Below are 22,197 nucleotides of genomic sequence, written 5' to 3'. Positions count from 1 at the left end.
CAGGCCTGGGCTGATGAAGGAAGCTAAAGAAAGAAAAGAGAGAGAGAGAAACTGGTTCATATGCAAACAACCAAGGATGCATAAGAAGTGATTGGGTCAATGGCTCACCTAGTCCAGCATCCTGTTTCTCACAGTGAGCAACCAGATGCCTCACTGCCTCTGACCATAGAGGCACAGCATGACCATCTTGGCTGGTAGGCACTGAGAGCTTTTCCTCCACGAATTTGTCCAATCCTTCTGCAGAAGTGACTTCCATTGTTTAACTATGCACGTTTCCTCTCTCTGCTCCCCTCCCAGCAGCTATTCCTCCTCTGGTCACTGCTGTGGATACGCAACCTGATTGATGGTCTCCAGGCACTGCGGTCAAGGGATTCCTGTAAAAGTCAATGGCACCAGCCTTCGAGTCACATTTGAAAACTTCCTTGTAATGCAGAGTTGGTCTGCCAATACATGTAGACATGTCCAAGGCAGTGCAGATGTCGCTGAGACAGGACTGCACAGTCCATGCTGGGTATGTGAGTTTGGCAGAGCGCATATTTGTTTGAGACTGTCCTGCCATGTGATGCCCAAAAACTTCCCGGTGGAGCTCATGTGTTCCCGTATCAGTCGCTACAGCCACAGCAGGCGCTGTAACTCTCCAATGATTTTCTTCACCTCCAAAGGAACACTCATCCATTGTCTCCAGAGAAAGACAGATGCCATCAAGCATGAAGCATTAACTGTCCTAAATCTTCAGCTTCATTGGATTTTCATGAGTGTTATGAGAGACAGTGCTATTTTTCTAGAAAAAGAGGTGCCAGAACTCACCAGCAACATCTCCCTCCTTCTCTTACAATGGCAATGGCGCCCAGCTGAGAGGTGCCGGAACTGAGCCTTGGAGAGGGAGAGCTTTTCTCTACCTACTTTCTCCATGGCACGCCATGCATAATTTTATAAACTTCTATCAGATCACCTCTCACTTGCTAAAAAGATCCCTGCAAGCTTTCCTCACCGTGGAGTTGCTCCATACTCGTGATAATGTTGGTTACCATTTTCTGAATATTTCCCAACTTTACAACAGCAAGTTCCTTAGTCTTCATTGGCTGAAAAGATATGCTTGGAAATGTATGGGACACGACATGCCCGTTATCAGTTGATATATCAGAAGCCAGAAAGGTGGCTAAACAAGATCCGCACAGATTAAGTGCAAAAGAGGTTCAAGTAGTTGCCTCTTCTCCATGATATAATTGCTCCCAGGCTCCAAAGTAAGCGGGGGGGGGGGGGAAATAATAAATTGCAAGCAAATTGCTTTAAAAACAACCAAACAAGCAAATTTATTGGAAAAATAAGAAAATTGATGCAAATTTGCTTGAATTATACAGGTCATAGAGTTCAGGCTTTTGTTGCTTAGAAATTAGGCGTGCTGGGTGCAACACTTTAATTGGTGCCAGGCCCTATATTTTGTGATCAAAGCCTGTTCTTTCAGCAAGGCCCTGGGGGGGCATAAAAATTCCTTCTCACCTGACAATTCCCCAACTCTGAGGTGTGTCTCCTGAGGGCAATTACGAAAGCATCATGGAGTGAACAAGTCTCACCTTTCTCTGTCTCCTTTCAGCCCCAAAGGGAACATTCTCAGTTTATCACCCTAGATATAGTGGGTTGTTGGGGAAAGAGGGGAAAAAGCACACATTTATATTCCTCAAGAGATTGGGGGCGGGGGGGGGGAGAGCGAGAAAAGCCAGATCTCTTATGCAAGGGAATGGCTCTTAACGTCTAAACAGGGCGGGAAAGTGACGTTATCGGAAGAGGGATGGTGACCTTTGGAGCAGAGCGAAGAACGTAACTCAAGGCATTTAGAAATGGGCCATCGATTCGTGCAAAGGTCACTGTTTGCGTTGAAAGACATGGCCTGCCTGACCGTTTTGTCATCTCGATCCCTACAAATTTGCTTGCACTGTTAGCCCAACCTCTCACCAAACCCCTTGTGTTCAAGTGTTTGGGAGCACTCCCAGTTTATACATGTGTTTGGTGCCCCAGAGAGCTGCAAAAACTGTGATCGCCAGGCAATGTCGGCTGTGAACGAAGGGGAATGTTGTGCAAGTGTGTGCCTATTGGAAACAACATTCTCCTCCTGCTACAGCATCATTAATTTTTTTTTTGCCTCAGTTGAAAGTTGTCAGTCAAGTGTGGAGAGGATATATATATATATATATATATATATATTTAAAGTACATCTACTCATTCAAATCCACAGATCTTCAAATTGAGGAGTGGTCTCTTGACAGTCCTTATAACAGTAAATATCTATAAAGTTGGGTACTGTAAGGTTACGAGATCTTGAATGAGGGCCTTTGTTTCCATCAATATCTAACTCCATTATCATTTTTAAAAAAAGTTTGGGAAAAGCAAAATCCACACACAAAAGGTTGCTCTGAGGATAAAATGTGTGTATGTACTTTATGTATATACAGTGCTTTTTGTGTGACCGTACTCGCCAATATGGAGTAGTCAATGGCAGCCATTTTGTTCTGGAACCCATGACACTTTGAGTAAAATATGAGGACCGGCACCTTGGGTTTTTTTAAACCTTATCTATATCTGAGTGTGTGGAAAAGGTACCTGTCTATCTTTTTAAAATCATTTACAAGCTGCTTATTTATTTTTTAAAAACACACCCTTCAGATACGACTTTAAGTTCCTCAGAGGAAAGTGCATGTAAATGTTATAAATGGATAAATTAATGAACACTTGTGTTTAAAGAAATATATGCCTTTACTCCAGAACTGAGGGCATCAGTTTGTACACCATGGTGCTTCTTTTCACCACAGAACTTTTATAAGAAGGAAATCTGAGGTGATTTTATGTGCTAACACAAAGGCCCCACTGGCTTCATGGCTCGCAAGGGATTCTGGTGGGGGGCAGGAGTTACTTTATGACCCTTGTTGAGGGGAAAATATGGGATCTATGTCACACACATTCAAGCAGTTTGAAAGACCAGCACCTAAATGTGAACTTTTCTAGAAATAAGTCACACGGTTTGCCACAAATGAACGTAAATGCAGGCTATAATGATGTCTTTCTCAAGCCCACAGGTGACCAAGTCCTAAACACATTCATAGATGGTGGGAAATTTTGCCAGGAAGAGAAGAGGGGAATTTTTTGAGGTAAAACTGTGCTTCTAGTTCTTCTTATCAGTAGCGGTTTCAAAACAGTCTGAAGAAAAGCCCTTCCCTTCTAGAATCTTCACAAAACTCATTCAAGCTTCTGACTAGCAGTGCAAACCTGCATGTGTCTACTTAGATTTAAGCCTTGCTTAATTTGATTATTTCTCTTTTACCCTTTCTTCTGCTGCCCTGATTTAGACGGTAAGCTGCTTGCAGACAGGGACCTACCCGTCTATTCAACACATGGATTTTTTGATTGCTTGTTGGGGCAAAACAAATTCTGCAATGCTCCACATACAAATATATATATATTTCTTTTTTTTGAGGGGGGGGGGAATCACACACACATGGATGCAGATCATATTCAATTGGAGTCATTTCCCAAAGTATGGTGGACCTAGGATGAGGACGTATCTTAGCCTTAAACCTATATCTCGAAGCAAGCCCCTGCCATCATATAAGGAGGGAAATGTAACCAAGAAAATAAATTAGGACAGACTGAACACAGCTATTGCCTTCAGGGCTCTTGTAGGAGGGGACACAAGTGTCTGCAGGAGAAACCTCAGAAGTGGGACCATCCCCATTTCCCCCTCAGTTGTTTGAATCAATTTCAGCTTATCCCACAGGTTCATATTGTACCAGAGTGAGCTGTTAAAAATGGGGTGCTTTACATTTCCTTTGGAAGCCCTTAGACCCCAGTCATGGAGGGTGGCAATCTGCACTTACACAGTGAAGGAAATGTATTTTTCAAATGCCCTAGAGCATTTTCATCATCTTTTAAAATTCCACATGGTTCCAGGACTAAGCTTTGTCATTGTGATACCATTTAAGCCAGGGGTCAGCAACTTTTTTCAGCTGTGGGCCAGTCCACCATCCCTCAGATCATGTGCTGGGCCGGACTATATTTTGGGGGAAAATAAATAAAAATGAATGAATTCCTATGCCCCACAAATAACCCAGAGATGCATTTTAAATAAAAGGACACAATCTACTCATGTAAAAAAACGCTGAGTCCGCGGGCCGGATTGAGGCGGCGATTGGACCGCATACGGCCCACGGGCCTTAGGTTGCCTACCCCGATATAAGCCTTGAACAAAATGGTAATTGCTTAAAAAAAACAACCAGTCACACAGTTCAATCCAATCCATGTTACACTAGCTTTGAGTCTTGTGGATTTCAACGTATTATCTAGTAAAAGTCAAGCTGGTGCCAAATACAAGTTTCCTTATGATTCACAATTACCAGGAACTCTCAATTTATGCACAAAAAGCAGATCTCTCTCTCTCTCTCACACACACACACACATTAATTTGGTATTCATACATTCTTACGCCTTGACCACCTAGGATGGGGATATGCTATAAATGTAGTAAGTGTTGGGTAGCAGCCTGAATAAACAAGCATAAGGCAGACACACAAAGATTCTCAATTTACAGATCCACAATCTAAATGTGCTTGAAATGAATCAATCTTACCACCAAAACTTAATTTTCTCTCTTTTTTTATTTGACCAACCAGCAAAGCATTTATTTGCATTTAAGAAGTTTTGAAAATCTTTCATCTTTTTACTTGGTCGTTAAGTATCGGAGAAGCATCCTTCGCCCACCCAACCCTCAATCAAAAAGAGGCACAATAACCCAATATAGCATCAAATAAGATCTATACATTTTGCAGAATCTAGCAGAACTATCGATCTTATCTGCACACAAATATACAAATGTTATACTGGCTATTCTAGAAGGTGCTGGACTCTAAAGAGCTTGGATAAAGAATGGTATACAAGAATCTTCCTGGAGGCTTGCTATATTATGAGCTGTAAAAGGGGAAGGGAAGGTATTTATTGTTGCTAACAATGTAAGTGAAGCCTTAAATTTGAAATGGCTTATCTGAGTTAATTATCTTAGTCCCATGATTTCATCGCTTTGTTCTGTGCCATCACCCCCTGCTTCATGAGACCATGAGCCAAGGTGCTGTTCCTCCTCTAGAGTTAGCTGATCCTATGTGATTCCTGAGCGACATGTGGTTTCACTCTTTAAATAAGGGGGGGAAATCCTGCTATGTGATCAAAACTGACAGCTCAAGGCAATCCAGGTATAATAAACTCAAAGAGTAAGCAAACCTGAGAAAAGGATATGTGGGAAATGCAAGATGGTGTAAAATGACCACGTTAAAAACTATTCAACCCGCTGCGATTTCCTGACCCAGGCCAGAATGACAATTTATACCAAGCAAACAATGTCTTCCTGAACAATGGCACAGATGGGGAGAGCCTGTGGCCCTCCATGTTGTTGGACTACATCTCCCATCATTCCTGACCCCAGAACCATGCTGTCTGCTGGAAGCTGAAGTCCAGCAATGTCTGTAGGGTCACAGGACCCCCATCTCTGGATTGGCAGCAGAGCAGGAAAGGACAAGATTCATGTATCTGCTGTTAGCTGTTTTCCTCTCATGCAAATTCCTCCTACCCAGGCCTTTTCCCTCCCTGAGGTGGTCAGAAATCAGACTGGTGTGTGTGTGTGCTCTAGGAAGCTTTAAATCTATCGCTTTCCCCCTGCTGTGATTTGGCATATATGAGGCTGAGATTCTGTGTGTTTTGGCATAACATCTAGTTCTGGCCTCAAAAGTACCAAAGACGTAAAACAAAATGCATTAAAGCAATGAGGCGTTAAAAGGTATTCATTGTCCTTTTGTTTTGGTTTTAAAGTCTGGTTTATTGAAAGAACCAAGGCATGAAATAAGACAGATAAAAACCAACACATCAAAATCACCATATTAAGATTTCCTTCATAATAGGCATGGTATGAAAATAATATCGCTACATGCTGTTAACTATTACTAGCACACGTTGAACACAGGCCAAATGGATTGAACGGCGTTTCTTAAAGAAAATGACTGCTGGATTTAGGGTGGTGGTCTTAGAACAAGGCTGGGTGGCATTTCAACCAAGACTAGGTAGAAAGCCAAAGTGTCTCCTCATGAGCCTGGTGGTAGATGAGGCCATCCTCGTAGCTAATGCCATTTCTGCAGCACTGATTGCATAGTTCTCAACAGCCAACCCCCAGAGGGATACAGAAAGCTGCATCTATTTGCAAACAAACCTTAAAACCAGCGGCTTAGATCCAAAATGTGGTGGCACGCAGAAATGCACACTTCCCCATGTCATGATCTGTTCTGGATCCCCATTGTCTGCATTTTCAGGGAGTGTGGTGGGACTGTAATTGGGAAGACAATTGGGGGGGGGGGAGTCCTGAGCCCTCTTCAAGCATTCTAAATATGAATTAAGCAAACATGCAACCTCTTTATTTTGGAGGGAATGGAGCCTCCTTTACTCATCAGAGGCTCCCTGTGCTTTTGAACATCTTGATTTCTGAATGGCTCTTCAAGTTTGGGAGGTTCCCTGCTTCAGAAGTTAGCTCTCCGAGGAGTTAGAAGGCAAAAAGAACAGTGACGTGGAGGAGAGCTAGCGTGATATCCACTGCCTCAATCTCACATGTTTACTTAAACAATATTTACAATTCCTGAGGAGTGATCTTGTTATGTTAGCAGAGCTCCATTTCATTCACGAAGCGGAAGTCAGGTCCATAATCCTTCTGGCTGAATTCAATTGAGCATGAAATGCCTTTGAGCAGAGAAAGGGTTTCTCTCCCCCCCTCCCACTTTGCTAAAAAGCCTTTGGGAAATCGTACCACACCCACCAGTCATCCCAGCTCTTTGACTACTCTGAAAACATACCTGCAAAAAACCCACCTTGTCCCAGGATACCGGTGACTACCTTGAAGGAGGAAGGTTTTTATTCATTACTAGAAGCTTGGTGTTGCTTGGGAACTTGGCGAAAGCAAAAAAACAAAAACCCAGTGAAGTTTTGAAATCAGTGGTTAACATCAGTGAAGTTTAGAAAGGTTCAGCCTGCCACCTTGATTCAAAATGGTGTTCAGTTGTATCAAAGCACACAAAAACCTGCTCCTTGCCTTGACCTTAGGAACCATCATGTAAAATTTGTTCACAGTATCTTAAGAGGGATCCAAATGCAGAGTGAACAAAGTACTCTCCAAAACATTTGGCAGATTCAAAGTACACCTTTCATTTAAATCTATCCTTTAGAAAACCTCAGACACTTCAATAAGGAAAGACAAAAAGACACCGGTGGGTATTTGTTTGACAAAGAGCTTGGAGATGGATGAATACAGTCAAGATGAAAGATACCAAAATGTCAGACAGCCTACCGACTGTTGTTGCCATGACATCCAACAGTCAACATCAGTCTGATAAGCTATCCAACAGAAAGGTACAAGGCCATGGAGGTATCACGACGGTAGGCAGACGAGCGGGAGTGATCACAACACATGACACACATACACCAAGCACAATCCACACCTTGACAAAAACGGTTAAACGCAGATGTGCAAGAAGAACAAGCTGGTATTCAAAGGTGATTGCACAGGTACAGCCTTTGTCCCAAAGAGAGCCAACTGAAGTCAACCATAATAGGACAGTCACTCTGAAATCTAGCGACGACACCCTGAAAAGGGAAAACAGGTTTCCTGGCATGGTTTGAGAAATAACGTACAAGGTCTTATATTTTGTCCCAGGAAACCCTCTTAATTCTTAAGGCAAACCAGTGATAGGCTTTTCTGTCTTATTCTACATCACAGGAATTCAGGAAGCTGCTTTCTACCGAGCTAGACCATTGGGTCAATTTAGCGTCGTATTGTCTACTGGTTCTCCAGCATTTTACATGGATATTTTCCTCCTGGAAATGCCAGGGATTGAACCCAGGGCCTTCTGCATGCCAAAAGCATGTTCTACCACGGAGCTATATGGTCCTTCCTCCAAGAGAAGAGAAAATGTGTGAATTAAGGGCCCTGGGGAAGCTTGAAAAATAAACGAAACTGAAGGCACACGGAACAATCAGAGGCCTGTCTCTGCCTTGCAATGTTGGGAAAGGGGAGGCGCAGCATTACCTCTGCATGCAAGCCAAAATAGGGTGGGCAGTCATCTAGGAGGGGGATACCTCTTTAAGGGGCCCCACCTGATATTTAGGGGAACTATCAATGTCTCCTGCTTTATAGGAAACTGAGGAAGCTGCCTTATATTGCCCTTATATGGCCCTCCAGATTCTGCTGAACTAGCAACTCCCATCATTCCTGACCCTTGGGCCATGTTGGCTGGGGACGATGGGAGCTGGAGTCCAATAACTTACGGAGAGTCACAAGTTCCATGCAGATTGGCAGGAGCTCCCCAGGATATTCAGGCAAGGGCTTTTCCTAGCTGGAGATGGTGTGCTCAGCCTCTAAGCTACAGTGCCTACTTATGCAAAGGGAGCAGAGGCCATTTATTATTGGGTTGTGGCAAAAAGTGTTGCATTTTCTGCAGGCGTTAAAGCAAAACACAATATACACACTTGTAACTTCTGTTTAAGAAAAAGGCATTTAAAAAGATATTTGAATGGTTGTTTATTCCAGTCACCCTTCTTGCAGCTTGCAAGACACCTTCCTGTGCATTTCCCAACGATGCTATGCAAAACATCGCAAGTTAACCGTTTTTAAAAAAGAAACACAAACAAACCCAACACAACGGGCTACTTGTCAGTTAAATAAATAAAATTAACCAAACCGTGTCAAGGTCCCAACACATTTCTATTTCCTTGAGTGAGAAGTTCTTGAGGGAGGGAAGAAATCAAAGAGCAAAGAGCTCCGGAGGATCAGAGAGACCCCGTAGGGAGATAAAACTTCGCAAAATAAAATGAAGGTGAAAACAGGAATACAAAAGGGTAAAGAGGAGGAGGAGGAGGAGGAGGAAGAGCTTTAAAAGACCAAGACAAGAAGGTCTGGAATGATCCAAGGTGATTTTATATATATTTCTTCTGTTATCATCTTAACGTCATTCTAAATATACAGATTTTTTTTCTTTTTAATGGAAAAAAGAAAAGAGAACTCCAGCAGCAGATGGCACCAGTGTCTCTGCTCAGAACCATTATGAAGTTAAAAAAATCTGAGATTCCACCCACCCCACCCAACATGTAATGGAGAACCTTTGAAGAACCCAGATGTTAGCACGAGGGTCATGCAAGTCTGCTAGCCAATCTAAGACTATTTATTCAATGTTAAGACTGGGATGGACATGTGACCATCTCAGGGGAGAAGATGGAGCTACCAACTTTGGACTTTTTAATATTTTTTTTAGAAAAAACTTAGTGGCAAGCTGGGTCTATAAGTTACAGTCCGGAGTTGTGCTGCCTGTTAAAAAAAGAAAAATCTGTGATATTGGGCTGTATTCAAGTAAGTTTTACTCAGTTAGGTCCATTGAAGGTTAATGGATCCATGTTAATAAGTTCAATGGACTGTATTCAACCAAGTCCAAAGTCCTGGTCATTAGTTTCACTGAGTCTGAGTAGGACTAGGATGGAATACCACCCAGTGGGTCTACTCTGAGGATGAATGTTAGATATAATCCACTGGAAATATAAATTTAAAATAGGAGGCAATGTTCTCCCCTTATATTCCAACTTGGATGAAATAAACAGAAGCATGTACATTACCTTTACAAATGGCAATCAATGAGAAATGTTTACTAATCGGCAGAGTTACTTTGAAAGATAATAATAAAAAACACCCCACAACCCTCTCACCCACCCTCCAATTTCAAATAGTGCCGATTTTGATTTTTTTTTTAATGCGAGGCTGGTCGTCCCAATTAAATTTGGGGTCCGTCTCCCTCTTCCCCGGAGCTCATTTGGTTTTCTCCTCAGAGGACATCTGCTGGAGACGCTTAGCATAGCTCTGAGCCATCGAGTTTATAATGGACAGGATGAAATAGCACACCATGACGATAACCAACTTTTCAAACATCCACGACAGCCAGTTTTCGCTCTGCAGATGAAGAAAAAAGCAGAGAGAGAGAGAGAGAAAGGCAGGAGAGAATCCAGGTTAGAATACACAGATAAAAAATTTGCTTGGACTGACAGGGAAAGGTTAACTTCTCCCGCACTTCCAAAAATGCCCACCTAGCTCACTTAAGGGCTTTCAAGTTCCTGACTTATTTGCCATAGAGCCCGAGAAGAGTTCTGGGGGATACTACATGCAGACACAGGCCAAATTTGCTGGGTCTTCTCTGTTGCCCCGGGGGAAATCCAGAATTGGCCCTATATAGCTCAGGGGCAGATGACCTGTTTTGCCAGTGGAAGTTTCAAATTCTCTGCATCTCCGGTCAAAAGGGCTCATGGAAGGAGGGCAAGTCACTGCCAGGTAGGGTAGTTAAAAAGCCTGACCTGGTCTAAGGCTGCTTCCTAAGTTCCCTACAAGACTTGAGTCCCACACTGCAGATCAGCAAAAGTAGTGAGTCCTTCAGGGGAAGCTAACTGAAGAAGGCCCAAAGAGCTTCTGAGGAAGGGCTCCAGGTAAGTGGGCAGAGAATCTGCTTTGCACACAGAAGGACCCAGATTTAATTCCTGGTGCCTCCAGGTAAGGCTCGGAAACACTCCTGCCTGAAAGCCTCTAGTGAGTTGCTGTTGTTGGCCAGTGTAGATAATACTGAGCTAGGTGGAACAAAGATCCAACATGGTTTAAACTCTGGTTTAAAGCAGTCAGATGCTGTCTCAGACTCTTTTTATCTATTTAGCTGAGCATTGTCTGTAGGGGGAAGGCAACCGCATTGCCCATCACTCCATGCTTTGAACTGGGTGGGGACCCTGGACTTTACTGCATGCAAATGCCAAGCCTCTGTTCGAAAGCTACTGGCACAATGAATGAGAAACACGCTGTAACAGAAGCTAATGCGAAACCACCCAGGGCAACCTTCCATCAAAACAGACCAATGGCCCATCTAAGCTCAGGATTGGCTACACTGACTGGCAGCAGCTCTCTGGGGTTTGGGGAGGGGGGTACTTGGAACCTGGGATCTCTTCTGCATGCAAGGCAGATCGCCTACCGCACAGAGCTACGGACCTCCCCGGCTGCTCTTTGCCCCTGCTTTTTGAGTGCTCGAGCGCAGGCGCCTCCAAGGGGTTAACTAAGGGCGATCTGCCCTCCTGGCGCGTCCCCCGCCCCTCTCCCTGCCTGGATCCAGAGAGTTCACACTCGGGACAAGAAAGAAATAGAAAGAATCCGCCGCGCCCCGTGCGCAGTGCAGCCATTGGCTGGCAGCGGAGTTCCGCGAAAGGCCACCCCTCGCTTTTGTTTTGTTTGCAGCCTGTTCCGGTTGGCACCGGGGTTGTGCAACCCGCGACTGACGCAGCAGAAAAGAACTGCTATTAAAACATTTGCCGGAAAGAGGGCTGGAGAGGGGAGAAGCCTGGGCGTTCCCCTTCGGGGTCAAGAGAGGGCAGCAGCGAGCAGCAGCCTTTTCAGAATGGGTCATTCACATAATTCCCCCTGATGTCGGCTTCCTGGTACCTGAAGGCTGCCTGACTTTCCCAGGCGGGACAAGACTCCGGATCCCCGTGAGTGCTGGATGCTCTGTGACACACTCGGTTTAGGGTTCGGGGAGGGATGGCGAGCTTGTGGCAACCTCCCCCCGGCCAGACCAGTTGTTGGGCCGCTGCTGCAGTCACCTCCGACCATTGGGCAGCGCTACCTGGGGCTGATGGGGAGTTGCAGCCCCCATGCTCGTTTTAGGTTCCGGCAGAGAAAATACGAATCACCAGGGTATTCCTGTTGGGATGAATCTTGATCTTGCCGGATCATCGCCCTCCTATGTTTGTTTGCTTTTGGAGTATTCCAACACGGAAGGGCACAAATTTAACCCGTGGTAGTCCTGGCTCAAGAGTTGACCCACTGAAAACCATGCACATGACAAAAAAAAAGGCCCATTCGCTTTAATGGGTCTACCCCGAGTCAAAATGAGTTGGCGACAACTCATTTAGGGTCATATAATAGTGCCCCCTCCGTCCTCGGGGTTGGCTTGCTTCCTAAAATAAACCTCTGGGACAGTCTTCTGACCATCCTTCAATTTAAAAAGGTTCAGTTTTAAGGACTGCTGACCAGCTCTTCACCCCACCCTCTCTCTTTTTAAAAGCCAATTGTAAGAACATCAAAAGGACTGTATCTGGTCATCACAGGGGACACCCAGGCGCTCCAGTGGGAAGCCGCCCCCCAGGACCTGAGTGCTACAGCAACTCTCCCCATCATTCAGGCGATTTTTTTTTTAAGCTGCAATGTGACAGACTAGGCTGCTGTCCCTAAGAGGATCTTTAAATTCAAACCCTGAAGCTAATCCCAGAATACAGGAAGCAGGTCCGGGGAGAAGGTGGGGTGGGGGGTGGCGAAGTCAGAAAACAGAAATAACAAGGCTGGAGATTTCTTACCTGGGGTGCTCCTTCCGCTTTGTGGTGAAGCTTCAGCCGCTGAGTTTCCAAATATTGCTGAAAGGGCTTTTGGAGAGATGGGCCTACGCTGGGGACGGCGCTAGGTCGGGTCCCCCAAAAAGAGCAATTCAGGCAGAACATTCGGAAAGGGTAAAGCCGGGTTTGGGGGTGGGAAAGAGAGGATGGAAGAAAGGAGCACAAGAGGAAGAAAAAAATATTATTCAGCTGGGGTGGGGAAAAACTTACCGCCAAAATTCAAAATCACAGCTTAAGGAAGTGGGGGCGATCAAACCGGAGGCACGTGGAAGAACCACGGGTCTTTGGGGGTTTTTTAATAAAAGAAATAGCACGTGGTTATCGGCTTTCCTGATGGTTTGGAAGCATAGAAAACTCTCCCCTCGCAAAAATAAATAAAATTAAAGATAGCGAGAGGAAGGAAGAGACAGAGAAAGAGAAAGAAAAGAGGAAGGGAAAAAAGCCCAAATAGCAAATGTTTTTTGGCAGCCAAATGCCGGTTAGCTAGATCGGAGGCAGCAGAGAGAAGCAGGAGGTCTGAGGTTATATTGCTAACTGTTCTTCCTGAAAGCCAAGCCTGAGAGCGAGCTCAATGCATCAGCGAAGTGCCAGGAGTTCAAATGGAGTGACTTCTGAGAAGTCCCAACCATTTATCACCAAGGGTTCCTGTAAGAACTGGTTTGAACCGATTAGCAAGGAAATGACTTGGGCTTGTGTCATTCGCCCCAGTTTAAAAAAGAAACTGCCCGCCCCCCTCCTCCCACCTCGGTGACTTGCCCCCATCGGCTCAAAAGGAGGCGGGCCTTTGCTCCAACCAAGTCCTTATTAGGACAATTCCTGCGTCATCCATCCATCTATCCATCCATTCTCTCCACCCCCCCTTCACACACTCCCTGGTCCAAAAAAATAAAATAAATGCATTAGCCAATTCCAAAAAGGCACCTCCCACCAAAAAAAAAAAAAAAAAGGGGGGGGGGAGAAAGAAGCTAGGCAATAAAAGGAGAAGAAAAAAAAGTGGCTGATTAACAAGGAACAAAGGAAAAGCTGTGAACTTTTCCTTCTTCTGAATCATTTCATACTTTATGGCCAATGACTCTGCAGGCAAATGATAGTTACGGAACACACCTTACCTTGGGAGGAATAAGGAAAACTGATTAAAAAAACACACGCTTTCCCAGATATCTCTGGTTTCCCAACAGGGTACGGTGTGGTGGAAAGGCTAGCTCTCAGTGCAGAAATGGCTATTTGCTTCTGAAAGTGGCAACTGAAGATCATCGAGGCAATATGTTTACAGGGATATAGGTGTGGATGGAGGGGAAAGGTGTCCCTCCATCACCTGAGTAGAGAGTGGTGAAGAATAGCTTGAAAGGTAGGGAGAGAGAAAGGAAGTCAGCCAAGGGCAGTTTTGCCAGAACAAGGAGATGCCCTCAGAGGCTGATAAGTTCCATATGATTAGATAAATTCTCCAGCCTCTCCCCTCCCTGCAAGTACTGTATGTGCCACTGAAATCAGAAGGGCTTGCACGTGTTGTTTAGGATTAGGATGCTAAGCTCCCAGTTGAGAGCAGGTGGGTTTGGGCAGGGGTGGGGGAGGCAGGTTCAAATCCTGACTCGGCCGCAATGCTCAGTCTCTCAAGCTCATCCTACCTCATAGGGCTGTCGGGGAGGATGAAACCGGGGGGAGAGCAGAAGGCAGGAGCCCCTGCACCCAGGCAACTAACTGAGCCTCCTGGAAAAGTGGCAGGATGTAAAAATGTAATCAGGAAATGAACTGAGAAGCTCTGTTGCTTTGCTCTTTTGAATGCAATTAAGACACTAAAGGCAGCACAGTGCTTTAAGAGGGCCGGCTCTGCCATTAGGCACAGTGACCATAACTCTGCATACAAAAGCCAGCTGGGCTAGTAGTTAAAACGTGCTTCAACACTGGCCACAGGATAGCATGCTCCATCATAGCTGAGGGAAGAAATCTAGTTGTGGGGGCACAGCTGCCTCCCTCCCACATTTTGGGGGGAAGTCCCCTCACTGTGTCTCACAGGCCACGCTAAAGCGATCTTCCCCCTCCCTTGAAAAGTGAAACAAAAAAGAAATCAAAGGAAAAATCCCGTTTTAACAAGTTCTAGCTAAGAGGTGCCACAGAATGCGGCCAATATAATGTGCCCCAAAAGTGGGACCTAGCCCTTCTTCGTTTTCCTTGGAGACAAGTTTTTTTTTAAAGCCAACTAAAAATTAAATATTTTTTTCATTGCTCTTTTCATGGGAAATATGAAAAGCGATAGACTATGCTATTCATACTCGGTATATGTAACAGCATCTCAAGTTCCATTAATTTCAACTGATGTATTCTGACTTAATTTTATATCACCTATATAATTTATGTACATTTCTCCAGTTTGGATTTACTGATCCTTTTGGAAAGTTTCAAGCAACTCTTATCTTAATGCACATACATGTATTTTCCTTTAGGGGTTAAATCTGTTTTAAATAAAAATTATCCTTGCCAAAGCTGCTGTTCCCCTGAATTTATACTGCATTCTTCATCAGTCCTTAAAAATCTAGCTATGGCTATGTCCATTTTAATAACATTTAAAGCAAATTATATGCAACCCATGATTTTTAAATTTTACCATACAGTAAAGTACTTGGTTTAAATATATATATATATTTTCAAGGAGTGGACAGTGAACACAGTTCAAATTGGGAACCAGGTTTGGTAGTGGTATATTTTCCTTTATAATTAAAAAACATTTTCTTCCCAAGGTAATGTGATTAAGGTAAAAATTATGTCAGCTTAGGAAAGTCTGCAAAACCAAAGTGAAGACTCATCTCCCCACTATGATTGTGCAGAATGACTCGTCCAGCAAAAACGAGTCACCGTATTCTCAAAAATCACACTCGGGTTAAGATTTCAGATGACACAGAAGTCCAACAGAGAAAAGAGCTTTTGAAAAGGTAATGCTTTTGCTTGAACAAACCTGCATTAGGTAGGAAATACTTAGATGGTGAGAGTTGAATGACTGGCAAAAGAAATTATTCAGGTCTTTTTAATTGCAAGAGCCGATATCCATTTGCCATCAAAAGTTAATTGCTGAACAAAGTTCGCATTGTTCAGGATTGGGTGGGTACATTTTCTTCCTGATGCTCAGTTTTATTCTCTCTCTTTTTTATATCCCTTTTCCCGTAACAGAAAACGGTGCAGAATGACAACCTTGTAAATCCATTGCACAGTATAAATTTTATTAAGTTATTCTGTGGTCTTTCGGGAGCTGTTTATGAAATTACACAACTGAGTGTTATCTACTGAAAATTTACAGCTTGTCCAGGAAATGTACACCATGCGTTTTTAATACAGAGGAGAATTTTTATTTATTTTAAATGTTAAAAGGCTGTAGCTTCCGCTCACTCAGTTTGATTTTTTTTTAAAAAAACCTCTGCAATTAAGTTTGGTTTATTAATTAGCATTTTGCATACTTATTCTTCATTTATGTAAGACTCTTTCAGAATGCCAAAAGGGTTAGAAACCGAAACTGAGAACAGCTGAAATGATTTTCCCATTATCCAATTAAAAGGGAACAGAAAAACACATTATGGAATTTGAGTAAAAACTTTCTAGATGGCATGGGTTTTATTAAAGTCAGTCAACAGAGGATCTGAAAGATGTGTCCTCCAAAATGTGCATTTGAGCAATATACATATCAAAGTGATGCCCTTACTATTATTACCATTATTCTACCATCCATGTGCATTCCGCTTTATAGAGTGGAATAACATACGTCCTTGCTTCAGCTACTGCTTCAGTCAGTGACAGATATTTCAGGTATTATTTCAAGAAAACTGCCTTTGCCTGGCACGGACAATGACCGCAGCCGTGTCAATGTGTTACTACACTGCGCCTTTCGTTGGGCAAAACTGCAGAGTAGTAACATAGTTCTGGCTTTCTAGATGCAAAAAATAATAATAATTTTTTTAAAAAAAAATACTGTACAGCAAGGCTACTATCCATGCAGTGTAAAAATAAATAAATCTCAACTTCTACAGATTTTACTTTTAAAATAGTAGCTTATCTTAAAAGCAAAATAAAAATAAAAATTGGGGGGTGTTGTCCATATAGGTTACTGAAGTGCCAATCCTATACCTACTTCCCTGGGAATGAGCCCGATTTAATTCAATGGGACTTATTTCTGAGTAGTAGGATCATACTGTCAGAGCAGCCGATGTGTTATTACAACCCTGATGGTGGATATGAACAGCCACAAGCCCTGAGAAATTCTTATGATCAAAATTTTAAACACCCCTAGAATTATTAATGAATTAGCTAGGAGTCAGTTACTGGATTTATATATAAAGAATGACCCAGGTCAGCTACTAACAACAAAGGCAAATTTATATCTAAAAAGCAAAAAGGAAAAAAAAGGAAGTAAAAATTATGGTGTTCCTTGAGAAGGATGTTCCAAACTCACCTTAAATTTCGCTTTAGAAGAAACTGAGTGACAACTGGCTATAAATGTGTAAGGTATTCCTATAGTAGATTTTTTTAAAAGTATTCTTCTTTACTACAATAAGTGTTTGTAAAGTATGTTCCTCACTGGACTTTTTTTTCATTTTGAATGATGAATTGGAATAAAATTTATGCAATTAAATGAAGTACTACAATGACTGTTAACTGTTTTACAATGCAATCCTGTACGTAAATTGAGGCCAACGGGACTAATTCTACATGCAACACTTTCTTAGAAAAAGGAACTCAAGGATTACAGCCTCGATTTCCTTTTTCTAAGAAAACCAAGAGTGTGTGATTCATCTAAGTACTTCTGATCCCCACAGAACAGAGTGGGCAACCCTAATTTTACCTTTCAATTTGATGGAACTTAACTGGATTGTGCCTCAGCTTAATTTATTTCTGTTACACTCAAGTGATATGAGATACCTAGTCACCACTCAATGCCGAAACCTCTGAAATCAATTGGCATGTCTGAAGGTACTGGATCGTGGCCACTGTTTGCTAAACGCTTAATAAAACATAGATTTTAAAAATACCTTTAGCAACCCTGATTTTATGAAGACAGATGAGAATATAAATAAAATACAATTTGCAGCTTAATTTCTTGTACTTTTTTGTGTTTGTGTTTCAAGGCTACTACAAGTACTAAACCCAGTTAAATGACCAAATAAAAAAATGGAAAATGTATATTTTGGCTTACAAAACATTTCATATTGTGAAACGTAACAATGTGCCAGTGATGGTGGTTATGATTTTAAATTATAATCTGTTTTCAGGCTAGCTACCATCACCCAAAATGTGCCCTTTGAGGGGGAAAAATCTGTTCTGATTACTGTCATCTGACCAAAAGGACACATTTCTATCAAAAAGGCTGAAAACATTGGTAGTGTATTTAGTACTGTATCTAAAAACCGTTTAGTCCATCATCGCAACAAATTTTATTTGAAATTGCTTATACAGTACTGCCTTTTGGCACCAAGTATCCAATTTTGCATGCAATTAAAACAGTTTCATAAATAGCTGGGCAGATCAGAAATGGAAAAATATTATTTACAGTCTCCAGTCTTTGAAGACGATTTGTTAATATCACCTTCACAGCTGTCAAAACTAAAAAGCCACTATGCTGAAAGTTAAACATTTTGCATGATGTGTGGATTTCAGTGTGAGAGTTAAAAACATGCTTTATTCCATTAAAATCAGTGGGATTGAAACTCGGTGGAATCATGCCATAATCATTATTGCCTTTCTTACATTGATATCCACCCTTCTCCCAAGGAGCTCAAGAAAGCATACATCATCTCTTCATTAATCTCACAATAGCCCTGCAAGGTAGGTTAGGCTGAGAGAGTCAGTCTGGCAGTGGCACGGAAACTTCATGGCTGAGCAGAGATCCTGATCCAGATATCCCACAGCCCAAGTTTCTAGCCACACACTGCGCAGAGAAATGTGCCCTTCCATCAAACCCTCCTCTGAACAAATGAAGCACTATTACAACTGACACCCCACCCTAGTGGGATCACCACCGCTTTGCTTGCTGGTTTGATATTCCACATTTTGACAACGTCCCGAGGCAATCCCCTCTGCCCATTTCTCCCCTTGCACTTATAAAATCAAAATCCCATCTGCATTGGGGAACCCTGTGCCCCAAGTTCCAAAGTTTGCAAAAAGGTAAAGGTACCCCGACTGTTAGGTCCAGTTGCGGACGACTCTGGGGTTGTGCGCTCATCTCACATAAGGGAGCCGGCGTACAGCTTCCGGGTCATGTGGCCAGCATGACTAAGCCGCTTCTGGTGAAACCAGAGCAGCGCATGGAAACGCCGTTTACCTTCCTGCCGGAGCGGTACCTATTTATCTACTTGCACTTTGACGTGCTTTCGAACTGCTAGGTTGGCAGGAGCAGGGACCGAGCAACAGGAGCTCACCCCATCGTGGCGATTCGAAACACCGACCTTCTGATCGGCAAGCCCTAGGCTCTGTGGTTTCGACCACAGCGCCATCTGCGTCCCTTAAAGTTTGCATAGTACACGGTATTGCAGGAATATGGAAGCATCATCAAAATTTCAACTGCAGAAGTACACAAGATAACTTTTAAACAGCCAATTATGTGTATTACAAATCTCTGCTATGCTTTGGGAACAACGAACACTTCTCTATTAAGAATTTGGAACTGGTGTCTGTTTGGCTAGAAATTGGACCCTGTTCTTTATTCTAACAGCCAAATGGGTCAACGATCTTACATTGCCCGGTGTCCCTTTTCTTAATAAGCAACAGACAGAAACCGGTTCCAAATTGTTTAATAGCGCAGTCCTAAGTGCTAAATATAGTTAAGCTCCTCGGTCTTTTCTTTTACAAGCCAGATGGCCTGTCCTGTCCAGAATTCATTGTACTCCGGACTAACACTTCTGGACATTTCTTGCCAGCTTTCACAGACAAGGAAGCACATGTTGCATTTAAGGATGCTGAACATCCTTCAAGCAGCCGGCCAAATGCACTTCTGAGAGCTGCAGGTTGCTGTTGTTTTTGGTTGTTGTTTAAAAAAAGAGGGAAAGTAACTAGCCCTCATGAGGAAGGAAAGCTTAAGGAGATGGCGATGGCATATTTGAAAGCTTCAGAGTAAAAAGCAGTGGTTGGTTTGCCATTCCAGTAATTGGGTGGGATTTTTCTGTGGCACCACAAACCCTTGCGCTCCTACTTCAGAAAATTCTTATGCTCTAAAGGAGTGGTTGTCAAGACTCTGGATCAGTTTTTTAAACTCCACGCAGCAACACAGGACTGACTCTCTCCCTCTCTCTTCTGTCTATTGTTTCCTCTCCTGTTCCGACAATTTCTCGCCATTTTCGCCACTCTGTTCCATCCTCCCCTCTCCCTCCCCTTGGCTGCCTCTACCCATCAACCTAACACTTTCTAGTCTCCTCTCTTTCTCCATCAGCCGTGGTTCACAGTTCCTAAAACCACTGACAAAAGTGTGCATTGAAAAGCATTCTGTTCAAACAACAGTTCATCTACCAATTCTGAAAGTTTTAAAAAGAAGGTAACTAACCTACAGCAGACAAATATTGAGCCCCTGTCCCCATATCCATTGGGAAAGAGGTGCTAGAAGATTTCAACTAGGGGAGTTAAGTAGGTGATTAGTACAGTGGTACCTCGGGTAACAGACGCTTCAGGTTACAGACTCCGCTAACCCAGAAATAGTACCTCAGGTTAAGAACTTTGCTTCAGGATGAGAACAGAAATTGTGAGGCAGCAGCAGGAGGCCCCATTAGCTAAAGCGGTGCTTCAGGTTAAGAACAGTTTCAGGTTAAGAACGGACCTCCGGAACGAATTAAGTACTTAACCCGAGGTACCACTGTAGCTGCTTTCCCCTCTGTTCACACAGAACAGATTTGGAAGTGAACAGAATGGCAGAGGCTGGAGATGATGAATGAAGGGTCTCCTTTCCAGTAGTGGCTGATGTGATAATGCAGAGCTGCAGAGCCACCCTCCTGAAACCAGCTTACCTGGACAGGTCAGGGCAGTGGCGAGATTGGAGATGGACGAAAGCATGAAATCTAGCAGTACATCAGCCACGAATGGATTATCACCCTCCTCCCATACAACCACAGAGAAGGGAGGTGTGTGTGAAAGCGAGTTAGATTGGCATCTTGGCTCTTTGCTTGCCTCTTTGTTTCTGATACAAAAGGAAATACCTCACTCTTAAGCAGACCGCTGGCCCATCGGGCACTGAACAGCCGATTCTACTTGGCAGTGGTTTTTATTCCCAGGCAGGGTCTTTCAAGGCACATGTTTGCATATGGTTTGCATGCGCATCAATGCAAATTTAGGGAACCAAAGGAAAAAGGTGCCTGCAAGCTATTTTTTAAAATAAAGAGAAGAAGATGATTGGGGGCACACTGCAAAAGACCTTGGGCTCAGACCTCCACAGGTCCCCCACCCCTAGGTCTCATCCAATGAGGTACAGTGGTACCTCAGGTTAAGTACTTAATTCGTTCCAGAGGTCCGTTCTTAACCTGAAACTGTTCTTAACCTGAAGCACCACTTTAGCCAATGGGGCCTGCTGCTGCTGCCGTGCCGCCGGAGCACAATTTCTGTTCTCATCTTGAAGCAAAGTTCTTAACCTGAGGTATTATTTTTGGGTTAGCGGAGTCTGTAACCTGAAGCGTATGTAACCCGAGGTACCACTATACTTTTAAAGATTGCCTGAAGATATGCATACAAAGTATGTAGTCAACACCCAGCTCTGCCATTCCTCCCAATACCTCTTTTAGCCAGCAGTTCCCCACTTAATTCTGCCAAACCACGAGGACTAGAAACCTGAGTGCCAGTGGGCAGCAGAAAGCAGGTATCGTATTCCCGGCCCCAGGCCTATTAGTTTTTGCCATGATGGAGCCGGGGAATTTGACCTCGCAACCCTGAGGCTTCTTCCTGGCTCTCCCTTTGACAACCTGAGTGAGTCAGGACTGCAGGCGTCAGATGTGGCCAACGGACTCTGCTCCCTTTGAAATTGTATCGCAGAAGCAGATCGTTGAAACATGTTACCTCGAAGGAAGGAAGGAAGGCGCCGTAAGGTGATGTACATCATGCAAACTATACGCAGCAAGATGCACATTGATGGGTGACTTCAGAATGAGTCACATCTCCATCTCATCTCACAAGCCTGCTCTGGAAGGAGAAACAAAGACGTGAGGAGTAAGAAGGGGTGTCTGTGCAGGCTTGCTAAATGCTCTAGTGATGCTCTTGGCTTTTAACATTTACATCTACATTTAAAGCATCTAGTCCAGCATCTTGATCTCACATTAGTCAGCCGGATGCCTGTGGGAAATCAGCAAGCAGGATTGGACCGCAACTTTCCCCTAATGTGGTTTCCAGCAATTGGTATATGGCTTCCTGGGAACAGTAGTTCACACCTTACAGAGCTACGATTCCCAGCACCCTTACACAACAGTTCCCAGGATTTTATTTTATTTTATTTTTTGGTGGGGGAAAGCCATGGGTTTTAAGCATATGGTGGGTACACATCCTTCGCTTAAAGATTCGCCGTGATGGGAATGCCAGAGGGGACATTCTCGCTGACAATGGCAAGCCTGCTTTGCAAGCAGAAGATCCAATCCCTAGTATCTCCAGGTAAGAGTAGGAAAGACTCTCTGACTGATCCCAGAAATCTGTCGCCTGTAAGTGAGACTGTGCGGGGGGGGGGATGGGGACAACTTATTGGTTGCATCAGGCTCACGGGTTTCCCCACCT

General features: G+C 43.6%; 1 protein-coding gene and 1 long non-coding RNA gene across 5 annotated transcripts in view; one reads left to right on the top strand and one right to left on the bottom strand.

Annotated features, from left to right (window-relative positions):
* Nucleotides 1-8,579: 8,579 nt before the first annotated feature.
* Nucleotides 8,580-22,197, bottom strand: part of VMP1 (vacuole membrane protein 1) — a 112,174-nt gene continuing 98,556 nt past the window's right edge. For 2 of the 3 annotated variants that reach the window (XM_053367060.1, XM_053367061.1), the window contains exons 11-12: nt 12,445-12,544; nt 8,580-10,012 (exon numbers count right to left, since the gene is read on the bottom strand). In XM_053367060.1, the coding sequence (XP_053223035.1) occupies nt 9,872-10,012; nt 12,445-12,544 (241 nt within the window). In that variant the 3' untranslated portion in view covers nt 8,580-9,871. The remainder of the gene's footprint in view (nt 10,013-12,444; nt 12,545-22,197) is intronic. The other variant, XM_053367062.1, reaches the window with a different exon arrangement.
* On the top strand, nt 11,087-15,870 carry LOC128402722 (uncharacterized). Of its 2 annotated transcripts, none has more exons than XR_008327765.1 (3): nt 11,087-11,580; nt 15,251-15,407; nt 15,643-15,870. It is a non-coding gene; the product is annotated as an uncharacterized LOC128402722 (long non-coding RNA). The 2 variants fall into 2 exon arrangements; XR_008327764.1 differs by having other exon boundaries at nt 15,216-15,407.

The sequence above is a fragment of the Podarcis raffonei genome, chromosome 15, assembly GCF_027172205.1.
Source record: "Podarcis raffonei isolate rPodRaf1 chromosome 15, rPodRaf1.pri, whole genome shotgun sequence".
Taxonomy (NCBI): Eukaryota; Metazoa; Chordata; class Lepidosauria; order Squamata; family Lacertidae; genus Podarcis; species Podarcis raffonei.
The sequence above is the reverse complement of the archived record's forward strand: the minus strand, read 5'-3'. Positions and strand labels throughout refer to the sequence as shown.